Source organism: Phymastichus coffea, unplaced genomic scaffold (genome assembly GCF_024137745.1).
Source record: "Phymastichus coffea isolate CEN01 unplaced genomic scaffold, Cenicafe_Pcof_1.1 PCOF00029, whole genome shotgun sequence".
Lineage (NCBI taxonomy): Eukaryota > Metazoa > Arthropoda > Insecta > Hymenoptera > Eulophidae > Phymastichus > Phymastichus coffea.
In genome coordinates this window covers 207,507-232,563 of record NW_026706840.1, presented here as the reverse complement: position 1 = coordinate 232,563, position 25,057 = coordinate 207,507, and the positions used below count along the sequence as shown (strand labels likewise).

The 25,057-nt window shown below is 33.6% G+C and overlaps 1 protein-coding gene across 3 annotated transcripts in view; it reads right to left on the bottom strand.

The window, feature by feature from the left end:
* LOC131662999 (haloacid dehalogenase-like hydrolase domain-containing 5) overlaps nt 1–24,752 on the bottom strand; it is a 295,769-nt gene extending 271,017 nt beyond the window's left edge. Inside the window, exons 1-3 of one of the 3 annotated variants that reach the window (XM_058933055.1) lie at nt 24,336–24,752; nt 23,856–24,256; nt 22,325–22,468 (exon numbers count right to left, since the gene is read on the bottom strand). In XM_058933055.1, coding sequence (XP_058789038.1) covers nt 22,325–22,360 — 36 coding nt within the window. In that variant the 5' untranslated portion in view covers nt 22,361–22,468; nt 23,856–24,256; nt 24,336–24,752. Of the gene's footprint in view, nt 1–22,324; nt 23,138–23,855; nt 24,257–24,335 lie in introns of those variants that run through there. The other 2 variants (XM_058933054.1, XR_009301816.1) reach the window with 2 other exon arrangements.
* Nucleotides 24,753–25,057: the final 305 nt, after the last annotated feature.

Sequence of the window (25,057 nt, the reverse complement as noted above, 5' to 3'; positions counted from 1 at the left end):
GAAAAAGCTGATTTTTGAATAATAATTCACTTCTATTAAGTATGTACTTTCGGCGTTAAAAAAATTAGTTTTATCATCGAACAAAGACATTATAGTTCTTTTGCTGCACTACTAAATGACATTTAAAAATCAAGGTTTAAAGATGAGATTCTTTGAATATCTTGTATCCTTTTTACTTTAATTTTTCTAAGCATTGCTTCATAAATAATATTTATACTGTAATGGGGGAGGTTATCTGAAAAAATGGGTAATTTATTTAAGCACAAACTCCCACGATGAAGAGCTAACCGCCGCTCCGTTAAACACGTATAGCTGTACGTGTATCCGCCTTAACGTCAGATGATTTCGTTTAAAAGTCTTCTTTCCAACCGAGTTGAACTCACCTTAAGTCACTTGACTTGTGACACTCGATGTATCTTAGGTGTGAGTGATTTTACGCCTAATCCGCTTAATCTCCTAGATAAAATCGACCCCCCTTACCCTAGCCTGCAAAGTGTAATGGACAGTGAAAAAAAAATACCATTCGAAACATCTCTAATTGAACCCTCCAAAAATGCTCAATATTTTAATTGAACCCCTTCAGTTGTCCCAAAAAAATTAAAAACTATGATGATTTTTTCGTTTTTTGCAATTGCGATATCTTTAGTAATACTTAATATTTTTGCAAAAGAAACAAGGCAAAAAATTAAACCTTTGCTCGTTTTAATTGCACCCCTCTCACTTTTTCAAAATTATTAATATATATGTTATAACGGGGTTTTGACCCAGCGCGGGTCACTCGTTATATAAATTACGAGGGGATTAAAACAGCTCGGTGTGGGCCTCGTAATGGGCTGCGCAAAGCCTAGCCCAGCAGCAACAGGAACGTCGTGGTGCAGCGTCTGTTACCTTGGCCCGCGGAGAGCGTCGTGTAGTCCTATGGGCGCTTTGGAGCGATCACGAAATTCAGGCGCGAAAGCCGGACGGAACGGGATTGTTTACGATAGGTAAAAGGGAAGCGCAAAAGAAGAAAACAGATATACGAATAGCATCGAGTTTACTACGGAAAGTAATACAAAATTAATACGCAGCGTAAGCGGGAGAGAGAGTGGCGAAAGCTAGCGAGAGAGACATGTATTCGAGAAGGTACTTACAATAATATCTCGGCGCTAGCCCTGCAGGCGATGTCCTCAGCCTCGCACGTGGCTCGCGACGACGCGCAGTGTGCAGCTCGGGTGTAATCAAGAAGCGGGCGGCCTTAAAGGCTCGCACGCGCGGTCGCAGGAACTAGCCCGCCAAAGGCACTAGGGGCAATCTCAGCACCGATATCTTACACCGAGTAGACACTCGCGTATTCGCAGACAACCGAAATGTCAGTCACAAAAGTTAGTCGCGAAAAGTAGGTCAGCAAAAGATCGCAAGCACGAGTATAGCCGCTCGTCACACGTCCACGTGCTTCGAAGTCGCCGGTACAAGAGGGAGTCCTTATCGCGCGCCTCTGCCCTACTCTCCTACTCGCGCGCGTCGCGCCGGCCTCCCGAATTCTCTCTCTCTAGTTCGCCCTCTATTAGCGTTCTCTCTGACTTACCTTTGGCTGCCATACATGTGGGATAAATATAAGACAATTATATATATAAGAATAATTATAATTATGTATGGGGAGAGAGAGACATAACGAGGGTCTGGCCGCTCGTTATAATGTCAAAAACAACAATCTAACTTTATTGTATGTTCTTTCCAAATAACCCAATAACCCAATAATCTATTTGAAAAGAACATACAATAAAGTTAGATTGTTGTTTTTGACATATATATTAATAATTTTGAAAAAGTGAGAGGGGTGCAATTAAAACGAGCAAAGGTTCAATTTTTTGCCTTGTTTCTTTTACAAAAATATTAAGTATTACTAAAGATATCGCAGTTACAAAAAACGAAAAAATTATCATAGTTTTTAATTTTTTTTGGGACAACTGAAGGGGTTCAATTAAAATAATGAGCATTTTTGGAGGGTTCAATTAGAGATGTTTCGAATGGTATTTTTTATTTTTACTGTCCATTACACTTTGCAGGCTGGGGTAAGGGAGGTATGAAATCGGATTAAAACCTAAGCCTTTATAAATCGCTTAAGCTAATAAGAATTGAAATTACGTAATCGGCGAATAAAATTAACTAACTTTAATTAGTAAAAACTACAGTCTTTTATGGGCCGAAAGACTAAAGCACGCGAATAGGATTTTACAATGAATTGTTATTATTCGGTGAGAGAGAAAGAGAGAGAGAGAGAGAGAGAGAGAGAAGATTCGAAAATTACCGCTCGGCACGAATACAAAAAAATCAATATTACGGTTGACAAAATAGCGAATGTATTTTATCACGCAATAATAACGGGAGGTGCACCTACCCTGCGGTGCAATCACGGTGATCAGCCGTAATTGTTGATGACGAAGAATCAACTGCCGCTGATCCTTCTGTTAATCAGCTGCGCTGCCTCGCTCTCCTATCAGCTATAATTTTCTGCTGCTAATCTGCTGCTGCTTGCTGTAATAACTCTGTTGCATCCACGCACGTAACATTGTCCCAGAAAACTTATTATTCGGCGAAACACAGTGCAAAATAAAATTTGGCGGTATCATCACGAAAACAGCTGAGGCGTAATTGCTTAATTCAAATGCTCGCGCGCCCCCTCTCTCTCTCTCTTAATTATTCGAACTAACGCGCGAGTTACAGAATCGCGAACGGATCGATGAATTGAATCGACTACCATTGCAATACATATTAGGAACAATGGGAACATGCCGGCACCAGAGAACAGAAATGATTTATACAAGTGCACATGCTCGCAAAGGAGTCTGGTTGTCAATTCTACTCGGTACTTCCGGCTCTACATCACCTAAATAAATCCGACTATACAAATCACGTAAAAACAAAATTTAGTGCTTTGGAAACCAAACCCAAAGAGAATTTGGAAACATTTGGACAAGGTCTGACTTAAATTATTAAAGTTAAAAATATAATAATAGTTGTTGGTAAATTATCAAGATAATTCGACACTTCTTAGATATCGGAGAATTTCAACTAAAAAATTATATTGAAAACACAGAAAAGTAATTGGTTCAAGTTTACAAAAAAAATAGCTTCGGTATCATACTTATTATTTCGTCCGGAACGCCGTTTCACTTCTAGACATCCCTCCTTTAAGCAAATCAATTGAATTACACATATTGAGGGCTTATTATGCAACTTATCAATGAGTCAATTTAATAGAAGTTCACATATTACAACTTCACTCCACCCAATTCGGCTATGTATTGGAAGATAATAGCTTACTACCAGAGAAAAACGAACTTTATATCCATCAATAGACAAACTAGTACCGAATTACAATTGCAAAGTATGTGTAACAAAACATTGTATCTGCAAATCAAATCTCCCTTGCATATATGTCTGCTTAGGTAGTTCTTAAAGTATTTCTAAAAATTCATTCGAGAATGTACAATTAGAATAACAAAATATATAGAGAATAAATGTATAGTGCGGAAGGTATTGTTCATAGCTGTGAATAAAAAATTATTTGAAGCCCTGTAACATCTCACGAAAGGTGAAACGGGAATTATTTTTTTTCGGGCTGTAATTTCTCACGTTACTCGGGGAAAGAAAGATGGTCGTTAATTTAAAATATAGAAAATTTTCGGAGCACGGCGCCGGTGCTTAACAAGCCCCTGAAACTAAAATTGATTATTTTAGCGCCAATCTTTGCAGAAGGCACAGAAAATTTCAATAATAGATTTCACTCAGACCTATAAATATCCTAATGATTCAAGTTCTGAGCGTTATACTGACAAGGAAGGTAAAGGAAGTGTGTGTTCCAATGAAACTGTGATATGTTGTAGAATTAAAAAATAAGTGATACGCATTTTTTTATGTACTAAAAACGCTTTAAAATGGCGACAACTAACCTTAAAGTTCGACCCTAAACACCGTTTATTCAGTATATCTCCTTTCCAATACAAGATTTCTTTTTGAAAACAACTGGTAAATGTTTGTTACTGAATAACAATATCATACAGCACACCAAGATCCGCAGGGGTGGCATCCTTATTTTTCAAGAGGGCAGAAATTATTTTTTTCTTAAATTTTTGTCTTGGAAAAATAGTAATTTAATTCAAGGTCAACGAAACTTATATTGTCTTAAAGGCCATTGAAAACTAATTTTTTTGTTTATATACAGTATAGGGGGTAAATTACACTTAGATAATTTTCATTCTTACTCGAGTAAAGCGCCGTAGATTTCAATGGAATTTTGCTCGATTATTAATTTTCAAAAAAACAAGATATGAACATTATTTTATATAGTGATAAATGTTTTCATAGGGTGAAAGGAGGAGGGTCGATTTGTATGCAAATTTGGCCTAATTTATTTCGCATCGGAAAAATTTGGAAAAATTTTTTTTTATCTCTTAACATTTATAAGTTAATTCCACCCTAAACGGAGTCTTTCCCTCCCTCCTCTATCCCCCTTCTAGCCCCTTCAAGATAGCGGCCAAAAAAATCGAAATACCTTTAATATCCACGAATTTTTGTATATAGGGGTTTTTGGAGTCGCTGATTACGAATCTGAAGTCAGAATTACGAAATTTAAAATGGCGGATCCAAGATGGCGGCCGAAAAAATTCAAATACCTTCAATATCCACGAATTTTTGTATATGGGGGTTTTTGGGGTCGCTGACTGCGAATCTGAAGTCAGAATTACGAAATTTAAAATGGCGGATCCAAGATGGCGGCCGAAAAAATTCAAATACCTTCAATATCCACGAATTTTTGTATATGGGGGTTTTTGGGGTCGCTGACTGCGAATCTGGAGTCTAAATTACGAAATTTAAAATGACTACCGAAACAGTTCAATCATCTTTGATATCATCTAAACTTTGCGTAATCCAGGGGTAATGACGGGGACGTGGTAGATTTGTACTCCCATTGGGGTGCTTGATTAGAATGAGTTCCCTTGCCTCTCATTTCTTGCAAATATTATTTTTTGTTGTTGTCACTCTCTTAATTATATTCACAATTTGACCCACCATCAGATTCTTCATTCTCGGCAAAATTAGCGTCATCTAGCAAATATTCCGGATATGTATCGCTTCTGTATTCAGGAACATAATCTAGGTATCTGTAGTACCCTAAATACCATAGCACAGATGCTATATGCACGCAAGAACCTACTACTCTTGCCCCGTTTTTACACTGGCAATACCAACCCTTAACCCATTAACGACCGAAATGCTCAATTTTTTTGTCGATTTTCAACGCGTTTTTTTCGGTAGTCATAGGCCTAAGAAATTTATGCAAACACGTATTTGGATGGGAAATTTAATGCTCTTTTAGAATCTTTCTTCAAAATTGCGATTGATTGCGTTATAAAAAAGTTATAGCCAATTAAACAATAAAAACCTGAAACATTTTGCGAAAAATCGAGTTTGCGATTTTTTTAGCAATGTTACCCTAAAAAATCATCAAACAAATATGATCAGAGGTAATCACGACTATCAAAGTATCTCCAGAAATTTTGGTGGAATTTTTGAACCACTTCTTCCAACAAAATGGTGGCAAAATAACAAAAAATCCATAAAAAATATTTCTCATTTTTTATCTCGGAAACCATTAAGTTTAGATGAAAAGTTCATTGAACAAAAAAGTCTTAGAATTAAACGAGATAATACGCCTGCATTTTTTCAGAATTTTCCGAGGCGATTTTTGAATTTTCGGAGAATACGGAAAATCTATTTTTCCAAAATCATCTCCAAAAATTCTAAAAAAATTCATGCGTGTTCCTTGATAAATTCTAAGACTTTTTTTCCATAAACTTTTTATCCAAACTCAATAGTTTTCAAGATAAAAAACGTTCTACTCTTAGCATGACCCAAAGATAACGACGAGGACGTAGTAGAATTTTGTCTCCTTTGGGGTGCTTGATTTGAGTGAGTCCCCTTGCCTCTCACTGCAATACGAATTTTTCAGTGTTTTTTTTTTGAAACATTCAACACAAATCGATAAATCACATTTTTCGCAGATAATTCTCGTTCTTACGGGACAATAAGAACAGAGTTTGAGTTTTGTTTGTTTGGACATATTATGTTTCTCTTTTTTGCATTGTCTCTGCGTCATGTAATTTTTAGCTATTGAAAGTGCAAAATCTTTTGTTCCAACCCTTTTTTTCTCATCATTGACAGCATTGAATAGTACAGTAGCATTTACAATCGAAGCTTGAATTAGTCTTAAAAAAACTACCCACGTCCACTTTTTTGAACGAATACTCGGAAGTAAATTGTTACAATGTCCGTTGTGGACATCATTGCCACCCATAAAACTGTTATAGACGCTAATAGCCCTCGGAAAAGGTATTTCACCTTTTTTTCCTTCTTGCTTACTGTATCTCTTTGAAAAGGATAATGGAGTTACCCCTGTAGTAGTAGAAATAATCGAAACTGGTTTTGAATCCACCACTGTGATGTAATTTATACCACTGTTCTTATCGTGCTTCACGGCATACTCACCTCTTTGAGCTTTTTTATTTAGAACATTTTTATCTTTGACTCTATCTTCTCTAATAGTACCTGTACATTTTAGCCCAAGCTTCTTCAAATGCACAGCGAGATCTAAGCTTGTGAAATAATTATCAAAATAAAGATGGAACATAGATATTTTGCCCGGAGGTATAACACGAAAAAACTTTTCTAATAAATTCATGACAACGCGAGAACTTAATGCACACTTACTAAATTTACCTCCCGTTGTAGAATTTTTTCCGCAGTATAAGTCAAGACCTATTACAAAACCATCGGAAGTACAAAGACCCCAGAATTTGAGACCAAATCATATGGGTTTTCCTCGAATGAATTGTTTTAGAAGCGTCCTCGCATAAGACTTAGCCATCATTTCATCGATGGAAAGATCAGTTCTCCACACACCGAACTTCATAATATTAATTTCAAATAGGTTTAATGGTGAACGGACACGCCAAGCATAGTCAGTTGGATTTTTATCTTTCGTTTGTGAATATTTTAATTTTGATTTGATCTCTTCAAACTTATTACGTGACATAGCAGAAGAAACAACGTTACAAGATAAAAAGGGATCACGTGACCAGTAATCCCTCTAAGATTTCCTTTTATTGAATGAAGTTAAAATGATTATTCCCACGATGTATTTAAGTCTTTTAACTTTAAATCAACATTATTTTCTTTGCAAGCATCTATAATATATTGCTTTATTTTAGTTGAGAAAAATGTTTCAAACAGTTCTACTGGCTCCATTTCTTGTATTTTATTTTTTACCGAGTCTTTCAATAAAATTTTGTCTTTCAAATTATCATTATACTTTTTTTCTTCTTCCATCCACTGGAGTTCATGCGTTCTTTCTAATTTAGTTTGAGTTTCAGTATATGTTTTACAAGCTTCTGTGTACGTTATATTAGAAATTTCATCATCCGAATCAGTATCGAAATCTGATCCATCAGAACCAGAATTGTCAGGATTTGGAAGGGTAACTATATCATCGTAAGTGTTCTTTGAAGTATCAATTTCGTACATTTCATGGGAGCGAGTGGAACGTCTTTTACGTTTTTGCGACATGTTATATAAAATAATAAAAATACCTAATGAAAATAATTACTACAGTTTTCAATGCTTCTTGTCAAACCTAGACTTTAGAAAGCGAAAATAATCTTTTCGATTCGATTTACTGTATGGTCTCAAAATATCAAAAGACTAGTAAGTAATAAAAATGAGCTCACATACAATTTTCGGAATTGCTTTTTTGATATGTATATATTAGTATACGCTATACAAACTGCACTTATATACACATAAAAAGGCAAAACATTATTATATTATTGTTGAATGGCTGTTCTTTATTCTGTATCAAAAATATTAACGCTGCTAGGATTATAACCTAACTCACTTTTTATCTCGAAAACTATTGAGTTTAGAGGAAAAGTTTATAGAACAAAAAGTCTTAGAATTCATCAAGGAACATGCCTGAATTTTTTCAGAATTTTTGGAGATGATGTTCGAAAAATAGATTTTCCGTATTCTCCGGAAATTCAAAAATCGCCTCGGAAAATTCTGAAAAAATTCAGGCGTATATCTCGTTTAATTCTAAGACTTTTTTGTTCAATGAACTTTTTATCTAAACTTAATGGTTACCAAGATAAAAAATGAGAAATGTTTTTTATGGATTTTTTTTTATTTTGCCACAATTTTGTTGGAAGAAGTGGTTCAAAAATTCCACCAAAATTCCACCAAAATTCCTGGAGATACTTTGATAGTCGTGATCACCTCTGATCATATTTGTTTAATAATTTTTAGCGGTAACATTGCTAAAAAAAATGGCAAACTTGATTTTTCGCAAAAATTTTCAGGTTTTTATTGTTTAATTGGCTATAACTTTTTTATAACGCAATGAATCGCAATTTTGAAAAAATATTCTGAAAGAGCGTTAAATTTCCCATCCAAATACGTGTTTGCAAAAATTTCTTAGGCCTATGACTACCGAAAAAACGCGTTGAAAATCAACAAAAAAATTGAGCATTTTGGTCGTTAATGGGTTAATTGGATCGAAACTTTCACTTTCGTACTGTATCCAAAGTTGGTACGTCTTTGAAGATATATATCGAGACTGCATAATAACTCTAATAATATCTTCCCTCTCATTATGTATAAAAAGAATATATATGGCCTTCGTCATCGATTATCTAGTATAAAATTGTGCTTGTTTGAATTGATATACTCCTATGGTAATTTTTTGAAGATCGTCATTCGTTAAACGTGGAAAATCTTCAAGGAATGTCGCTTCCACTTTTTTTTAGATAACTTTTTTTCTAGCCCAACCTTTCTCATGAACTAGTTTTTGAAGATGATTATCTTGCTTACTCAACGAAAGCATTCTTTACGCAATGGCAGGATCATCGGGTAACGATGCTGTAACTCTCGGTGGTTTATAGGCATTGCATATGTCTGATACATTGCGAACGTAACCTCCAATGTAAGGTATTTGAGAGTTGGAGAGTTGGGCATTACTTGAGCTAGAGTTTTGCAGTTTTTAATTAGACCATTCACGAACTCTACAACCTAACGTATCTTCGTGACAAGGCGAGATTAATTTGCACTTAATATGTCATGTTGCGATCCTTTTTCTAAGAAGCAAGGCATTTTAGCAATCAGTCCATACTTTTCCTCAGTGGCTATTGAATCTCGAAATCCTCTATCAAGTACAAGTATATCATCTGGCATAACCAATTCAAGTAAAGGAGATATGTTTTTCTTAATGATGTTGTTCAAAATGTGTGCATCACTATTTTTTCCATCAGCGTAGTATGGGCCAAGCACATCCAAAATATATCCTGTAGTACTAACCAGTATCATAGGTTTTACAAGTGATCTGCCTTTATGGACAGAGTAAGAGCGACGCTGGAACGTATAGCTACTGCTCTTTTCAATATACATATAAATACCATCAGCTACTAGAATAACCACATCTTTACCGTTTGCAAATAATTTTTTAGATAAATCTGTCGTAAATTCCTTTATGAAGTTTTTTCTTGTAATATGGTCTAAACCAAGATGACGGGGAACGAAGTTTTTCATAAGTGCTTTTCTTGTTGTTTGAATTATGAAACCTATTTTTCTTCTAGGTAATTGAAAAATCTGGTTCTCAGTTTCATTAAAAAAATAACAAGGCAAATTGGTGCACTTCTGGTAACTGGTTATAAATAGCCCCTTTTACATAAACAAAAATATTTTTGAAGTTGGATGCAGATGTTCCGGTAAGTCTAAGGTAATCATTTTCACTTAAAGCACCAAGTGTATCAAAGTTAAGCAAGCCTTTTTTAGCATAATCACGTAAGGAATTAAGTAGATCAATAATTTCTCCACTGGTAAATGTGGTTGATTTTGAGACTTCTAGAACTCGAGATTCATCAACACCTTTGAAAAAATTACCTTTTAAATGTCTCTTACAACATCGAGATTGCCTCTGAGTAATTATACCACGATTGATGAATACACGTGATCTTTCCTCAGCTGGTATAACAACAAGTGGACTTAAAGACTTACAAACAATACATTGAGATTTCGCTTTACTTGATCTAGAGAAAGGTAAAGTAATTTTCTGAGCATCAGTGGGTTCAGTAGGATTTGCCATTGATGAATATAACTTAGTTTTTATGAAATAAGTACTAAATAGTTTTTGTAGTCTACCAGTATAATATCAGATAAGTTTCCGAATAAGAATAGAAAATTGATACACGTAAATGTTCAAATAGACTTTGAAATAAATATTCTGCTTTGTAGTTGAAATGGCTCTTAGAATCACTGACATTAAAATCTGCTATTAGATTATTTAGAAATTGTATATTCAATACTGCAGAAATAAAAAAATGCAATAATAAAAACAGTATAGAAATAATTAACCAAAAGATTTTTCAGTCACTGACCACGAACTGTTGCTAGATGTTGAAACTCTAAAATGCTAAGCCAAGATGATAATCTCAATCGCAAACAATAATAAAAAATTTCAAAGGTGCTTTATAACAACTGATTTTACTTATAACAACTGAGTTTTTTATTACTTAAAGTCAAAACCAATGAATAATTTAAAACTCAATAAAAAACAGACGTAGCAAATGATAATAAACATATGATTTCTAAAATTCTAAATCATTGCTCCGAAAAATCACATGAATTAAACTTCTGATGTAACAACTATAGAAAAAACTTCAAAAGAAAAATTATACCACTAATATTTAAGAAAAAGTGAAAACGCTCAAAATTCTCATACGAGATGCTTTCGTTGGGTAAACAATACGAGTAATATAAAAACATATTCTAAATACTCCAAATGATTCCATACGACAAAGAATCACTTCCTAACAATTGAATGAACACATACTTGAAAAATGTGTAACACGTACGTTAATAATTTTGAATTCCGCATGGAAAATAAGTCCGAACAACGTCGCTTCACAAATTATTTTTAAGGGGGAAGGCTCGGAGGCGTATTCGCTTCGTCGCGGAAAATTAACGAGGGCTTATGTCGTCCAGTAGTGTCGATAATCGCGATTTACCTAGTTACGAGAGAGATAGGTTGTACGAAGAAACTCACCCTTTCGAATATTTATTTACATTTTATTACAACTCCTTGTTTTTACATGCGGCGTTCGACGTCTGCGTCGGCCAAGTCCGGGCTAGTCCGTTCCGTGCGAATTAACGCACAGGAGACAGAATATCGCCTTACAATTTTCCCGTGAGTTCCCGCGAGTGCGGTGCGAATTCACGCACGCAGCCACTCGTCCGCGTCTGGCCGGTACGATGCTCAGAGAGAGAGAGAGAGAGAGAAATCGAGGCGCGCACCGAGAAACGAAAAAGGGTACCTGACCTTAGGAGGAAGCGCTGCTGTGGAAGTCCACGTCCACTGGGCCAACTACGTAGTCCCTAAAAGGTGGATCTCTATGTAGATTCAGCTGGTCTTCCTCTTCGATACTATTCACTCGGTGGCAATTAACTGGTCACGTACTTTTTCCTCGCAAGGCTTAACTAGCTCGAAATCCGTTACTGGTCAAAGCCATACTACTGCCGCGATCTCGAGCTTTCCGCGACGTCTTACGCACCCCTCCCTATAAGTACCCAATCGGCCGAGCGCCGCCGGCTACACACCCATGTGCGACTCATGCCGGCGACACTATCTCTCTCTCTCCTCCTCCTCTGCTCTCCACTCTCGCTCCATCCCTCCAGCGCCAGGCATCTCCGCCGATCAGGAATCAAATTTACAACAAAGCCACATCGTATGTCGATAATCAACCGAGACCGATGTGACAGCGGCTCCGGGGAAGGCACGCGGAAGAGAGAGAGAGGCGAACAGGGCGAGCGAACTCAATGGTCGATTCGCCCGTCACAAATGAAGGTCTTAATAGAATAGAAATTGATAGAATTGGTATTTTAGATCATAGTATATGGAATATAGAAAATTTTTTTTTCGACCTTCATCTTGAATCTGTCACATTTAAATTCGTAATACAGACTTCAGATTCGTATTCGGCGACCCAAAAACCTCCATATACAAAAATTCGTACATATTGATGGTATTGGAATTTTTCGCGCGCCATTTTGGAACTGCCATTTGGAATTTCGTAATTCTGACTTCAGATTCGTAATCAGCGACTCCAAAAACCCCTATATACAAACATTCGTGCATATTAAAGGTATTTCAATTTTTTTTGCTGCCATCTTGAAAGGGCTAGAGGGAGGATAGAGGAGAGAGGGGAAGACTCGGTTTAGGATAGAATCGACTTATAATTATTAGTAGATAAAAAAAAAATTTTCCAAATTTTTCCGATGCGAAATAAATTAGGCCAAATTTGCGTACAAAACAACCTCCTCCTTTGTCTTTTAAGTATATTTTTCAGGGTTACTTCTACATAACAAATTTCCAAATTCAACTGGAAATTAGTTGTTACTTATCAACACAATTATGCGCCGTACAAATTTTCAACGGCTTGCATCCCCTAACTATGGTAGGGGTAGTTGTGATTAAGAAAAATTTTTTTTTCCGATAAAACTGAAAATGAAATTAAACAATACTGGTAGTGTTTTATTTGGAATGATGTTGAATATTAAAGTAGACTGGTATGAATAAACTACCCTTAATTTTCATTGAAACAAAATACCGCAGATATCTGATTTATGTGATATATTGATATATTATTGACGTGTTTTATATGTAATGATTAATTTTCTAGAAGAATAAAATCTACTCGTAAAGTTTATTGGTTAAAACCGTATTATATTGATTGGTATAATTTATTATTTTTCAATCTTATCGACTTTTTGAAGGGATTTATAAATATGTATTGAAATGGAAGACTCTAGTCACCAAGGAATTGAACAAATACTTTTGACGTTTATAAAAAAAAAATTTATCCATTAAATAAAAATGAACTCTACGTGAATTAATTTTTTATTTGATTAAACTCTATGTAAAGGCATGCTAAAGACCAACTTTCAATCATCCAAATGAATCTCTTCGAGATGAATACATTCGTAGTTTTAATTATTATTATTCTAAATTAATTATTCTTAAATTTAAATTTTTCAACTCGAAATCTTTTAATGTGAAATTCCTGAAAAGTCACAAGTGCTATTCTTAATTGTAAATACCATTTTAGAGCTATCATGTTATACTTTTGTGTTATATAAAAAAATAAACATGTACGCGATAAAACAGGTACACTATCAAAAAATAATGTATATATATAATGTTCTTGATAATTATTCACTTTTTTCAATGCTGCACCATAATTAGAATCATATCTGTGGTTGCATAAGAGAATATTTATAGAATATTTTTTTGCTGCATATATTTAGATATTTACAAACAATGCCTATTTTCATTTGTCGCAGTCAGTGCCACGATTTCTCGTGGGCGAGTTGCATATTTCGTTGTGAGTCAGTTGCCCATTTTTTTTCAAAACATTATTTTGACTATTATTCTGAATATTGCTTAAATAGTTATTCTAGTAATCAAACAGTTTATTTCTTGTGAGAATTTGTTGAGAAGAAAGAAAAGTTCATTAGAGAAATTGATTTGCATGAAATTTTTAGAACAAATAAGTTAGTTTTGTGTAGAATTTTGTATCTATACTTATACAAAATATAGATTTTCGCGCATTATATAATGATTCTATTTGAATACGTACAAGAAGCTTATTTCTTTGTGAGCTTACAAAAAAGTTTTGCCTAAAAGTTGCAACTTTTGATGAATCGATACATTCGCGATTTGGTAGCACTCGCGATGCTAGAGCAAACGTCTAAAAGAGAGAAAGGGTGCGCGAGAGTTCAATTTTTCAGTTAAGCTTCAACTGATGTGTGTTAGAGTACCGCCAAATAGTTTTTCTATTGTGATTCTGCCGTTTTACCGATCAAAAGTAGTTTTTCTGGTTTTTTGATACGTACGCGAGTGATCGCAAGTAGACAATTGCAGCAACTAAAGCAGTAGCAAAACAGCAGAAGTGATCAAAGCAACAGCAGATCTTTTCAAGTGAGGCAGCAGAGCTGGTTCCACAGGAGCACCTGTATTTTTCCTGAACAACAATTACGGCTGATCACCGTAATTGCACCACAGGGTGGGAGCACCTCCCTTTTTCTGCGCGACAAAATATTTACGAGAATATTTTGTCTATTACGATCATTTGTGTGTTCACGTCGAGCGTTAGTTTTCGCGGTTCAATTTGGAATTCTCTCTCTCTCTCTCTCTCTCTCTCTCTCTCTCCCAGTATTATTGTAACGATTTGTTAATCCTATTCGTATGCGCAAGTCTTTCGGTCCATCGAAAACTGTAGTTTTCTAGTCATAAACGATCTTGATTTTATTTGCCGCATTACGTTATTTCATTCCCTTATAGTTACGGATCCGTTACCGGTTAATTTTTTAAACCGATTTCACCTAGGGGATAGTTGGAGTAAATATTAGGTCATTCACACCTAAGATAGATCGAGTGTCACAAATCAGGTGTCAGAAAATATCAAACGTAAAGACGATACACGTATACTCATACGTTTTTAACGGAACGGCGATTAGCTCTGCATCGTGGGAGTTTGTTCTTTAATAAACCCATTTTGTACCAGCTAATCCACTCCGTTACAAAGTATAGAAATAGAGATAACTTTTGACTATTTAAAATTCTTAAAGAGAATTTACGTGCATCTAAAATTCTTCACTAATCAATTATGATCATTTATTTGTTAAGTCTGAAAGATTCTATCAATATGTATCCACACTTTCATGAACACCTTATGAATTTTCAGCATTGAAAATGAAAGTTAATCTGTTAAATGTGATAAATATTCCAGACTTTCCTTATAGAAGAAAGTCTTTACAATCTCAAGGAAATTGAAATCAAAGATCATTTATAGATGATACTATTAGATTTGCTAGAAGCAGATGATAAAATAGATATGATTATGGAGGAATCTTTAGATTTTCAAGAGGAGTTCAAAGATTCTAATGCATATATTGTCAAGGAACAAAATTTGAATAAACTACATATGGATTCTGAGTTTCCTACAGATAATACAGTAGCCAGAAGGAGCCATTGAGTTTTGAATATAAGAAAAGAGCTGTCGACTTTTGGAAAAGCGGAAAAAGAAAAAGTCTTCCTCTTCAAACGGTACAACATCATCTCCGCAAAGTCACATCTGAAACACAACTACATCGCTGGGCACACCAAATTAATCAAGGTGGTACTTAACGAGAGAAAATTGCAAGAATTTGCGCTTTACAAACTCAAAAATTAATTGGAAATGAAGACATAACATTTACAGCTTCTAAATGGTATGTTGCAAAATTTAAAAAAGCTCACAGAATTGTATCAAGAAAAATAAATAAATTTATAACAAAAAACGTATAGAAAATAGAAAAGAATTGCAAACAAAAGAGAAAGAATTTTTGTTAAATGTCAACCAATTAATTAATCAAGTAGGTCTTGAGAAAACTTTTAATTTAGATCAGAGCGGTTTTCAATTAGAAATGCACTGTGACCGCATCTTAGTAGTTGAAGGGAGAAACAAGCACAATGTCTCGTACAATCTGTGTTATCCACTACCCATAGCTACACCCACCATGCAACCAACGATATCAGCAGACGGAGAACTATTATCACCTTTAATACGTAACATACTGTCTTGATTCCCTTATAGTTTTCTTCAATGATAAATTTTGTAATAATGGAAAGAAGGGAAATAGTGAGAGATAGAAATTCACTTAATTTTAATTATATTTAGCGACGTTTCGTCAGCACATATGCTGACCACTTCAGGCTGATTTCTCTTGTAGTCAAATTATTATAGGCTAAAACGAACAGCTCGTAGCCAGTCACGTTACAATACAGTCAACCTTTATTTTTGGTTTATTATCACCTTTATTTTTGGTATTGCAAGAACGTACGGGGGATTTTGGATCAACTATATCACAAAAAATATTCACGCCTACAAATGTACATGTTACTGCTTCAAAATCTGGAAAACTGAATTCAGGTAAAATAATTTTTCATGTATTGTAAATATGAAATATTAAAAGAAAATTTACAGGTCTCTTCAAAACATGATTGAAAGAAGTATATTTTCCTAATGTGGGACCTACAACAATACTATTAATGGATTCGTGGCGCGGTCACTGTCCAGTAGCTGTAGAGGAATCTACGCCGCATGACAAAACGGTACATCTGAAACAAATACCCATCGAAACTACTGGAAATATTCAGCCATTAGATGCTTTTGGATTCCGTACTTGGAAACATTTTGTTAAGCAATTTTCAGATAGTATTAGCTATATCGACGATGAATTAGAGTTGCATAAGAGGAATGATATTATAAAATTACAATCATCAGTCCATAATCAGTTTTCATCCCCACGTTATAAAAATATATTCAAGTATGCATGGTACAAAAGTGGATACCTTGTAAATAAACCGAAGGAATTCAATAACCATGTAGATTTTAGTTTTGGATATTCACGTGCAACGAATGATAAAATTCATGGTTGCAATAACGTTACTATTATTCGATGCAGATGGTGTATAAATCTTATACGTGAAGCATTTTTTTAAAGAATACCATTACTGTTCTATTTATAATCCATAAGATTCTGACGAATTTTGCAAATTCATTATTTACGACAAAATTATAATATATTATAATAATAAAATTATAGTGTAATATCAACATATAAAACTTCTAATAAATAGAAACATTGTACACCAATAAACATTCATTTGAATGATCAAAGAAAAAAAAGATTTTTAATTTATAAAAATAATAATAATTCTTTACAGGCATCATGGCTCGACTTTAACTGGACCGTATACCGAATTTAATTTAATTTTGAGGTCGATAGAATACTATTTAGTTGTCATAACAAAAGGAGAGTAAAATTTAAAAAAATATCACGCAAGGATATAAAAAATCAAATCCTATGAATGTACTACTATAATTATGTACAAACACTAACATTACGGTAGTTTTTAGTCGAACAAACGGTTTATTCATATAAAAACAGATAAATGTTAGTCAAAAGTGTTGACCTATAATATATTACTATATCACATAAATCAGATATCTGCGGCATTTTGTTTCAATGAAAATTAAGGGTAGTCTATTCATGCCAGTCTACTTTAGTATTCAACATCATTCCAAATGAAACAGGACCAGTATTGTTGAGTTTCGTTTCCAGTTTTTTTAGAAAAAAAAATTTTTTTTAATCACAACCACCCCTACCATAGTTAGGGAATGCAACCCCTTGAAGATTAGTACGGCGCATAATTTTGTTGACAAGTAACAATCAATTTCCAGTTGAATTTGGAAATTTGTTACGTAGAAGTAGAGATACCCTAAAAAATGTACTTTGAAGACAAATTTCAGAGGTTGTTTTCACCCCTTTAAAACATTTATCATAATATAAAATTCATCTCTTGTTTTTCTGAAAATTTATAATCGACTGAAATTCCATTGAAATCTACGGTGCTTTACTCAAATACGAATGAAAATTACCTCAGGATAATTTACCCCCTATACTGTATATAAACAAAAAAAAGCCGAAACACGTCAACTTTAGTTTTTAATGTTCTTTAGGACAATATAAGTTTCGTTGACCTTGGATTGAATTTGTATTTTTCCAAGACAAAAATTCAAGAAAAAAATATCTTTTGCCCTCTTGAAAAATAAGGGATGCTTTCCCTGCGGACCTTGGTGTGCTGTATGATATTGTTATTCAGTAACAAACATTTACCAAGAGTTTTCAGAAAGAAATCTTGAATAGGAAAGGAGATATACTGAAAAAACGGTTTTTGAAATCGAACTTTGGGGGTAGATTTCACCCCTTTAAACTGTTTATTAGCAGATAAAAAAATACGTGTCGCTTATTTTTTAGTCCTCTACAACATATCACAGTTTCGTTGGAATCGGTTTCACACATTTCCCTTATTTTCCTTGTCAGTATCAATTCTATCTAACTCGTTTTGCAACGAGAGGACCGAGTGATATGGAATCGGGAAACGTGAATTATAGAAAGGTTACTATTGGAAAATGCTTAATTTTAATAATTAAATATTTTTTTTACTTACTTATTATAAAAACTTAATATAAAAACCTTATGCACAATTTCAAATGAAAAACAAAACTTATTAATTGAGCCTTGCACGGTCACAATTTATAAATATAATTTACTCGACGTCGGAAAACTTCTTAGTCTTTGACACTATGTGATGGAGAAAGGGTTAGCTTGATTATCGTGGCAGTCCTCGTTACGGATGGCGTGGTAGTGCCACACAGTTCACCCGTGATTTAGTACAATTCCTTGGGATGCGCTCTTTTTCGTAAAAAGGCCACGAGAAGCTGAAGGATTTAGGCATGAAAACTCCAAAAGTAATGTATGGAAATTTTCCCGCAAAAGTGAGAGATACTGCAGAGTGCACTTTTCTCTTGAGTTTTCCAACACCGATAGAGTTACTCATGCCAAATCGAGTGCAAAATAAACGTTATTATTTAAATTCTAACGTGTAAGGTTCTTTACATTTTTTTTTGATAACTTAACTATTTATTATTAACATTATATAGATAAATAACAATCTGAAAGTTATGTTTTAAATCTCAAATGTTTTTTGTTTATATTTTAAAATCTAACTTAGAATAAATTTGTTTTCGCCTTTCGAACAGGTTAATTAGAGTTGACAAATAATTTATAATTTTTATTGTAGAAATTTTATTTAGTACTAAACAGAAAAATGAAATCTTGTAAGGAAACGTTTAAGAAAGGTTTTATCTTTCTTCATCTCCCTGCATTCCCGAATAGGGTTTGAGAATCGGCTGACCATATTATTAACACAAGAATGCCCTAAGTAAATGGACGCGCAAAACAAAGTAGTAAATCTTTCTTTCTTTTATAGCTATGTTTCCAAATGGTTGGTTAATTGGTCAGCTTGTCCTCTCTAGGAATCAGAGTAAATCTTGAGAAGAGAAACTTTCCAAGTATTTTCGCTTTCCAATAACATTCCAAACTTTGTACAACTTGGTGCGCTTTTACTGCAGTATAAGTTAAAATAAAATACAATATTATTATTAGTTATCCGGCGTTACAGTCCTACTATTATATATCTTGTAAAAGACAGTCAATTTTTTTACAATAAAATTTACCCGCGACTCTATTTACTAATTATTTATGCGGGGATTTGGAAGGCAGAAAATGCTCCAGCTACTGAACAACCTGTCGGGCATACAAGTTGAGGCGTTCGCGCGTGACAGAGCCTTAAACAGTAAGAAGAAATAACTTAAAATTCAATTACATAACTTACAAAAATCCGAAACCGTCTCTTTATTAACAATAACAATAAAATTATATATATAAAGAGAACAAAAGAAATTACAAACAAATAAGTAAAAATAAAGAATCGCAATATAAATAAGTCTTCGGGGCGAAGCGGTGTTCCCGGAGAGGTGTTACGTTGCGAAACGGCAATCCTGCACGGCAGACAATGATGAACCTCCTCGGCAGACTTGGACAAACAAAAGTCGCTCAGCGGTTACAATCCTGCGCATCGCGGAGCACCCGATTGTCAGGAGTCCACGACACCACAACTATCATGCGTGCATTAGAGCTAATTCTTGAGGAGCGGAAAGAGAGAAGACAGTCTACACTGTGTCAGTTACCCCAGCTGTCACACCTTTTCACCTCTCCCGGTCCAGCCTACAAATTAATCCAAAAAAAATATTTAGACATGTAAACCTATAGTTTTTTAATTGTCTAATTCAATTGCGATATTTATTTTCTTTGCCCTCTTTCACTTTACTTACAAAAATTAATAATTATATCCGATATCACTGCAAACTTCAAGCGTCAATATCTCGATAATTAAGTAATACTTCTTAATTCCTGAAAATGCAAAAAATTTCTCTTGAGATAATTTAATTTGTCCAGTCGATTGCAATGACAATTCATCAATTTTTCATGTGACAATTATTAACTAGCAATAACATTTATACGATTCTGGTATTGCGCAGGCGCAATCAAATCAAGTCTGTATCGTAACGGAAATATTTGATAACGCCGTTATTTTTCATATCATATTGGATGATATTTTTTATCAGAGAAACCAATGCCTAAATATGTAGCTATTAAATTATAATTATTCTAATTCTATAAAATTAGAACATTAATTAACCTCATATGTTACTGTCCAATGAAACTTCTGTAATAATTTTCAAGTCAAATAAAATGACCTTTATTGTAGTGGAAGAAATAGTTAAAAATCGTTTACATATAATAAGGAAAAATATTTTATGATTAGTTACTTTTTATTATAGGTAATCGTGGCATTATCAAATTCGATGAGATACCCCTAATTTGATTGCGCATGCGCAATGCGCGAATCGTACACATACTTTAGTTTTTTATATTTTTCATATGAAAAATTGATGAATTGTCATTGCAATCGACTGGGCAAATTAAATCATTGCAAGGACAATTTTTGCATTTTCAGGAATTAAGAAGTATTATTTAATTATCGAGATATTGACGCTTGAAGTTTGCAGTGATACCGGATATAATTATTAATTTTTGTAAGTAAAGTGAAAGTGGGCAAATAAAATAAATAACGCAGTTGAATTGGGCAATTAAAAAACTAAAGGTTTACACATTTAAATATTTTTTTTTGCATTAATTTGCAGGCTGGACCGGGGGAGGTCACTTTTTCCTCTAATCGGCTCGGGCGTCGGCTGTGCTGCAGTCGCAGGGACGATCCAGCTCACCAAATCACCAGTCAACAAAACCAAAACAAAAATTTCTGCAGTAATCTGTGGTGCACATCGAATTCTCATCAGTTCTCTGTGCTGGTACGAACGGTACCTTCCTGAGCTGAATCCTGACGTACACCCAACGTGGATTGAATCGCGACCCCCCCAGTTAGGTTGGTATGAGACTATGAGTGCTACTTTCAGTCCGTAACGGTGGTTTTCAGATCGGCCATAGTATAGCGCTCGTTCTTAAATTATATAATTAAAACCTAAAATCAAATAATCATGCATCTAAATTCATTGTTCGGCAAACAATTAATTTTAAACCTAAAAACAAATTAGTAACGTTTTAGCTTTTTATCGTATCTTAAAACGAATTTTCATTTTTGAATTTTCCCGCGGTTTCTTCGTTCAATGCAACGACAGAATTCTCATACCAACCTAACTGGGGGGGTCGCGATTCAATCCACGTTGGGTGTACAACTCTTCTCGTCTAGCAACGATGAAAACCTGAGCCAAATCTTCACGTACAATAACCCCTGTTCCTTATTCTTATAAATATTTTCTCTCCTCCCCTTCCGCATGCCTCTTTACCTCCACATCCTGCCGAAAGCTGGCAGCACTAATCCTCCCTAAGCTCAAAGCTGCTAATTTGCCACCTCGAATCATATAAACCGGGCATTAATAATGCGCTAACGCAATTACATCAATGCCCGGCTTAACGACAGTGCACGCAGACAGTGAGAGGCCAGGGAAGACAGGGAAATCGCTACTAAGCGGTTTTCCCATCACACTCTAACCAATGGAAAATACAAATAATGATGATGTTAATTATTATATAAAATATGGTTGCAATCTTATCAATGTGCTAGCTTGTGCTGAATCGAAGCGCGCACGCGTAAACATATGTACACAGTTAGCATACCGGCGCTCGGGAAATCGTTTTTGAGATTTCATGATGATAGCGGTAACTAAATTATGAATATCCATAATACTTCATCAATTTTTACAATAAATGTTTACTTAAAAAAGCGAAAAAACAGGTATTTTTGCACTAAATTGTTAATATAAAAAAATGACCGACTTTTGAACTTGGCAACAGAAAAATTCGTGATCAGCGTACCAAAAAACAACGTAACACCAAGTTGTTAAGGGACTTCGAAGTGTACACGGGAACCCAACCCGAACCTCCGAACGATCGGACTATACACAAAATCTTACTGTCTCTCTCTCTCTCTCTCTCTCTCTCTCTCTCTCTCTCTCTCTCTCTCTCTCTCTCTCTCTCTCTCTCTCTCTCTCTCTCTCTCTCTCTCTCTCTCTCTCTCACTCTCTCTCTTCCTCTCCTTACGAGGGATAATCGTTTGAAGCTACTAGCAGCAGTGTATTTATTTCGAGGTGAATAAATAGCCTAAATCGGTAGATAATAACTCCAAAAGTAATTAGGTATTTCTCGCCGAAATTCATGAACGACGCCTTCTATGATGAGCATCTTGCTTTGTCATTATTTTACGTACGTTTTCAAGTATGCGGAGCAGTGAATATTTCTCCATTGAAGGTCAAGGCGATGGTAATCCTCACATCGTGGATGATGAACAAGCAAAAACCAGAATTAGAGGCGGAAATAAACTAATACTTATCCACTCCCCCATGCCGGTACACTACATAACATAAATTGAATCTAGTTACCATGACAGAAAAGAAAAATGGTAAAAAATAAAAAATGTTTGTCGTATTTCGTACAATAATTTAAGATGATTCTAGATCGAATAAATAATCCTTTTAGTTTAAATGATAATAAATTTAGATAGCATTCATATTTATGTTTATATCTATTTTTTGTGTTTCATACATTGATATATAATAAACTAAATTAAACCTGTTTAATATACAATAATAATATGCACTAATGCTTGCTCTATAATTAAAAAATATCCAATTAATATATTATCTATATATGTAGTGTTACATATTGCTTACTAGACACTGAAGTAAGCATGGGAATAGATAGAGCTAAATTAAATAACTTACGTATGAAAAAGGAGTTCAAGTTACACTTTTTCCTGAGTAAAATATGTAGAAATATATATTTTAATCATTTTTAATTAATTATTGTGGAATGAATGTGTATCATTATTATTATGTCTTAGAGTGATTGATTAATGTTAGATATATATAAAATTGATTTTTAAGGTACATATTATATACCTTAATTTAAAAGTAACATAGTTATTTATAATACCTAACTGTTTTTGGTTGATGCAAATAATATACCAATCATTCAAATTCAATCATTGTAGAATATTATTACAAAATGATGTAGATTATAAAATAAATAAATAATTATATTCACAAAAATTAAGTTAATTTGTATAAATTAATCTTTTTCCTACTCCCATTGCAGTGTACTTTAATCATAAGATTACATATACATACAGTCAAATCATGAAATTATATGATCTTATACATTAATTGGAGTATACTTTACTACAAGCATGGAGACGACAAGATAAATCAAAATAATTTTTACCAAATTATAAACAAAATGGTTTGGTAAAGCCGAAAACAGACTATGATATTTTTAGATTTATAAATGAATAAACTAATTAAAATCAGTTTTGATGGCTGTAAATAATAGTAATAATGATGTATAATGGTTGTACTATTTAAAAAATTAAAAAACAATAAATTAAAAAATCAAATAGTATAAGATAATAATAATATAAGAAATAATAATATAAAACCAAATAATTTTTTTTTAAATTCACATACAATAAATTAGTGTGATAATATAACTATTATCAAACTTTATTACATTTGAAGACGTATAAACACAATTAAGTAGTCCAGATAATTCCATATCACAAAGATAATTTCAAAATTTCTGATCATATTATATTAGTATGATTAAAGAAGAAATTATTTTTAACTTAAATATAATAAATAACAATTAAAAATATAATTAATGTATGAGAAAGGAATACATTTATTGTTAGTAACAAATGCATATATTTCAACAAATAATATACTATATGGCATAATACTTACTCTAATAAAAACATTTTTAATTAAGGTCATTCGTGACATCATTCGAAATGTCGTCATATTTTATGATTAATGTGCTCGTTATTATCTATTCTAATATTTTTCAAATACGAAAAGATAAATTTATTTGTTATTAACAAATTCTCCAGTTAAAAATTTTACTTATGTAGTGTTTCGTTACTATTAACATATGCTCTGACAATAACCTAGTTCCTTTTGATTTATTTCCATGAATTATGAATTATTATAAAACTATGAAAAATTCATTAAATTTATTTATTTAAGAACCAAATAACCATTTAACATAACAGAATATTTAGGATATATATCTATATATAATTAAAAAAATGATGCAGTATGAAAACGCATGCGAATTGGCTCAAAGCTGAGGCAGCACCCGGCATCTAAAACAGAAAAATGGCGATTCCTTATTTAGTCAAAAAGACTACTTATTTTATTTACGTCCGTGCCTTTCAAACATACATTTCCATAATTCAAATTAACGGTATAGAATATTAGCTGTCACACAAAAAAATGTTTCAGTTTGATTAATGTAGTTTTGAGAAAATTATTCAAGAAAGAAATTTCGATGTTAGTTTTATTCTTTTTTTCATTACTAACAATTCTTCTCATACACGTAGTATATATTTGAAGTAACATGTATAATACGTTAGTAAATCTTTGCTATTTCACAATACTTTGGTGACTTCTAGCAGTCAAACGTATGCGTCAATAGTATTAAAAAAATTATCCGAGAAAGTGCAAAATTATGTGTATAAATAATTATTTAGTATACATGATTCTTTCTAATATTAGTTAAAATCGATTAGCTAAAATTGAAAATATTTAAATCGATATTAATATGAAATTTCAATTTAAAATGCGCCGTATAAGCGCTGCGTGACATGTTTCTCCATTTCTTTTAAAAACAAACTCATATCAATTTGTTTTTTTTTTTTTCACTTATAACCTTCGAGCATATACTACTAGAGGTAGCCCGCAGGGCTGCTGAACCCTCATCGGGTATAGAAAAAGATAGCGCGATTACCTGGATAGGCTATCTTTCTCATACCGCACACTAATTGACTGAGTACGCTCCCCGCCTTTAGTCGTATATGAGTTATTCTTAGCTATTTCGATTGACTATAACCCTTAGGTTACGGATTTTTTAAAATTTGGCACAATTATTTTACACATGAGATTGA